Raw genomic sequence first — 4,255 nt, 5'->3', positions numbered from 1 at the left:
GTATACAAACTAACTGTATACAAACTAACTGTATATGAACGACCTGTATATAAACTAACTGTATACAAACTAACTGTATACAGTATATAAACTAACTTCATACAGACTAACTGTATACAGACTAACTCCTGTAATTCCTGTAAACACAATAACTGATAACATAACAGGTTACATAACATTACATGTCACTCAGTCCGTTACACTACCCTCCCACCACAAAGTCCCTCGCCCCCGAGGGGTCAAACAAAGTCTCTCAGGTGGCCAGGGGGCCTTTGGTTCCTCTGACGACGCCGTCGGCCTTGGGGAGAAGGAAAAGAGGTCGAGGGGCTGCTGGGGCCAAGGGATGGGGAGGGATGGGTTGGGCCAGTCCAGTCTGTGAAGGGCTGGGCGAGACACTGGGGTTATTGGGAAGGGTTTGGAGGGTAGTCCGGGCAGAGTCCAGGGTTCCCCGTGCCCCGGTAGTGGGCCAGCCTGTCTCTGTGCAGGGCGAATGTTCTTCCTCGTGGTGGCAGCTGGACCCTGTACACTACCTCTCCAAGTCTCTCCAGGACTCGGCCCGGACGAGTCCCACCCACTCACTATCCAGCTCTGGGCACCTGCCCTTCTTGCTTTGTGGGATATACACCCAGACACTTAGTCTGTATACAGACTAAGTGTATACAGATATAGATGTATACTGTATATACTGTATATATATATATATACAATATACTGTATATATATTATATCGTATGGGTTGTTCTTTCTCTGTTGATGCTCTTCCTTAAGTTTTCTGTCATGAACATGTTTGGTCATTGGTCCTCTCAGACTGTAACGTGTCCAGCAGGTTAACAGAAGACAGTTCTGTCTGTCTGTCTGTCTGTCTGTGAGACGGTGCAGCTGAGTGACAGACACACAAACAGCTTCAATAAGAGACGGAGAGATGGAGACTTGATAAGTTGCCTCTGTCAGCCGGATGCTCCAACAATTTCCTGTTTAACAGGAAATGAAAGAGCAGCGAGACGGCAGGAGAAGCTTTGTTCTCTCTGATGGAGCTTTATGAACAGATAGCAGGTGATACCTTCGTCTTCCTCCTCTTCCTCCTCCTCGCTCTCCTTTCAACGCCAAATGTCTCCCGTCAAAGGAGGAAGAGGAGGAAGGGAGGCCGACTCGTCGTCACATTAAAGCAGCTGAAGTGACATTTGGAGCCGAGCAGCTCTCGAGTCAGTCTGACATTTAAATCATGTTTCAGATGTTCAGAATGTGTATAAATATACAAATATATCGATTTATATTGTTGACATACATATATATGTAAATATATATAATTGTATTGTTGATATACATATATATGTAAATATATAAGTATATTGTTGATATACATGTATATGTAAATAAATAAGTATATTGTTGATATACATGTATATGTAAATATATATAATTGTATTGTTGATAAACATATATATGTAAATAAATAAGTATATTGTTGATATACATGTATATGTAAATATATATAATTGTATTGTTGATATACATATGTAAATATATAAATATGTTAATATACAGTACATACATATGTAAATATGAGTGCTGGGCAAGTTAACGCGTTATCGGATTAACACATTAATTAATTAACGCTGACAATTGGTCTTGGCCCACCTCTGACCGCAGGTGAAATCCTCACTGGACCCTCTGCAATTTGCATACCAGCCTCATGTCAGGGTGGACGACGCCATCATCTACCTGCTGCAACGAGCTCAGTCGCACCTGGATGGAACGGTGGCTCTGTGAGAATCACTTTCTTTGATTTCAGTGCATTCAACACCATCCAACCAGTGCTGCTGAGGGAGAAGCTGCGGGTGGTGGGGGTTAACGCATCCACCGTCTCCTGGATCACTGACTACCTCACAGGCAGAGCACAGTTTGTCCAACTGGGCCGTGTGCTGTCTGATACGGTGGTCAGTGATACTGGAGCCCCACAGGGAACTGTTCTGTCTCCCTTCCTGTTCACCTTGTACACCACTGACTTCCAGTACAACTCTGTGTCATGCCATCTGCAGAAGTTCTCTGATGACTCTGCAGTGGTCGGGTGTATAAGGGACGGATGGGAGGAGTACAGGGCAGTAGCGGAGGACTTTGTGGAGTGGGCGGGTAGAAATCACCTGCGTCTGAACGTGGCCAAGACCAGAGAGATGGTGGTCGACTTCAGGAGGAAGACGACGGCTCCACAACCGCTGAGAGTTCTGGGAGAGGATGTGGACATGGTGGAGGAGTACAAGTACCTGAGTGTCTCCATCGACAGCAGACTGAACTGGAAGACCAACATCAATGCTGTGTACAAGAAGGGGATGAGTCGACTCTTTTTCTTGAGGAAACTTCGATCCTTCAATGTGTGCAGCAAGATGCTGGAGATGTTCTACCAGTCTGTTGTGGCCAGTGCACTTTACTTCTGTAGTCTGCTGGGGGAGCAGCATTGGAGCCGGAGACACCAACAGACTTAACAAACTGGTTAAGAAGGCCGGCTCCATCATTGGCTGCAAACTGGACAATCTGGAAGAGGTGGTGGAGAGGACACTGAAGAAACTATTATCCATATTGGATAACCCGGACCACCCTCTCCACCACCTCCTGCAGGGACAGACTGATCCAGCTCCGCTGTCACAAGGACTGATACAGGAGAACATTCCTGCTCTCTGCTATAAGACTTTATAACAAATCACCTCTGGCCAGATCATCCAGAAGACTATAACACTGCTACACTGCTGTTGGCGATCTTGTGCACTACTGTTTAGTTTATTTGTTCCTACTTAGTTAAGTTAATACTATTCTAGTGTATATACTGTGCATTTTTATTACTTTATTTACTTAAATTTAATTGGTCCTGCTCTGTTATTTTATTGTATTTTAATATATTGAGCATTTTCCATACTTAATATTTTTATTTTATAACTTCATTGCTGCTGCTACAGACACATTTCCCCTTGGGGATGAATAAAGTATATATCTAATCTAATCTAAATACCACACATATTACGGTAATCAGCGTTGCATGTGTCTGACCAAAATACCACAAAAAGCAAAAAATAAATGATTTATTTAAATTATGTTTTTAGAGTTTTTAAAGTGTTTTGTTTGTAATGTGTATAATAAGCATCATTTAGTATCACTACTGAGAATTTAACAAACATAAAAACATGATGTAGATAGGTTTGCAGTTTTCAAGAAGTATATTTAAATATCATCTCTTACACACATGAAGATAAAGTTATGAACACCGGCTGAATATCTATGATCAGAATCATTATAACTGTGTTATAACTACTGCTGTGTAAAGGGAATACTGCTGCTAACAAGAACCTGATGTGTTTAAAGTGTTTACACCAAATGTTATTGACCTGTTGTTCATATAGCAGCACTTTAAAATAAAAGTGCACAATACGCTACTTTTGAATTCACTATTGAACTTTGCCATAACAATGAGATTAATCGTGATTAAACATTGTAATCGTTGCCCAGCACTAGTAAATATATATATATATTGCTGACATACATATATATGTAAATATATAATTATATTGTTGACATGAGATATATATGTATAGATTTTTATTTTAAAGAAAACTTGATTAATTTGTCATCTATAATAAAAGTATGGAATGCAGTGAAACACATCAGAGATTTGATTGTGTTGCTTTTGAAGGAACACTGATATTTGTGGAGATAAACATTTGTTTCGATTCCTTTTTCTGCTCCTTCACATTAAAACACTGGGCTTATATTGTGAAGGAGCCACAGGAAACTCAATGTAAACTGACTCCAGCTGCACAGATGAACTGCTGTTTACTGAGAATACACATATACACGTGTGTATATACATATATGTGTGTGTGTGTGTTGAACCAGGTTCACTTCCTCTCAGAGTGAGTAAACAGGCCGCTCCGTCGTATAAAAACACAGATCTACATGTCAATGACTTCACAGGAACGTCTTCTTTTATTCCTCGTTAGATGATTGATACTGAAGGAGGTTAAAGACACAAGAGTTTGTCCATGTTTGTCTTTGACGAGTTCACTGTGAGGAGAAAAAACACCACGATGCCTCTAAAGATCCATTCAGAACTCCTGCTGCTCCTCCTGTCATTTAAAGAGACAGCAGTGATGGTCCACAGCTTTACTACAGGAGGAGGAGCTTCAATAACAGTTTTTATGAATTGAGTCTGGTGTGAAGAGAACATGGATAACAGATAATATCAGAAAGGTAAAGAGATCTTCTGAAT

The 4,255-nt window shown here is 41.0% G+C and overlaps 1 protein-coding gene across 1 annotated transcript in view; it reads right to left on the bottom strand.

Annotated features, from left to right (window-relative positions):
* Positions 1–253: 253 nt before the first annotated feature.
* The window catches only part of LOC116401040 (TBC1 domain family member 15-like), a 6,226-nt gene continuing 2,224 nt past the window's right edge, over positions 254–4,255 (bottom strand). The window contains exon 4 of the mRNA XM_031879232.1: positions 254–373. Within this exon, the coding sequence (XP_031735092.1) occupies positions 254–373 (120 nt within the window). The remainder of the gene's footprint in view (positions 374–4,255) is intronic.

This window comes from Anarrhichthys ocellatus, unplaced genomic scaffold (genome assembly GCF_004355925.1).
Source record: "Anarrhichthys ocellatus isolate YVR2014 unplaced genomic scaffold, GSC_Weel_1.0 scaffold237, whole genome shotgun sequence".
Classification (NCBI taxonomy): Eukaryota; Metazoa; Chordata; class Actinopteri; order Perciformes; family Anarhichadidae; genus Anarrhichthys; species Anarrhichthys ocellatus.
Note: the sequence above shows the minus strand (reverse complement) of the source record. Positions and strands in the feature narration are given on the sequence as shown.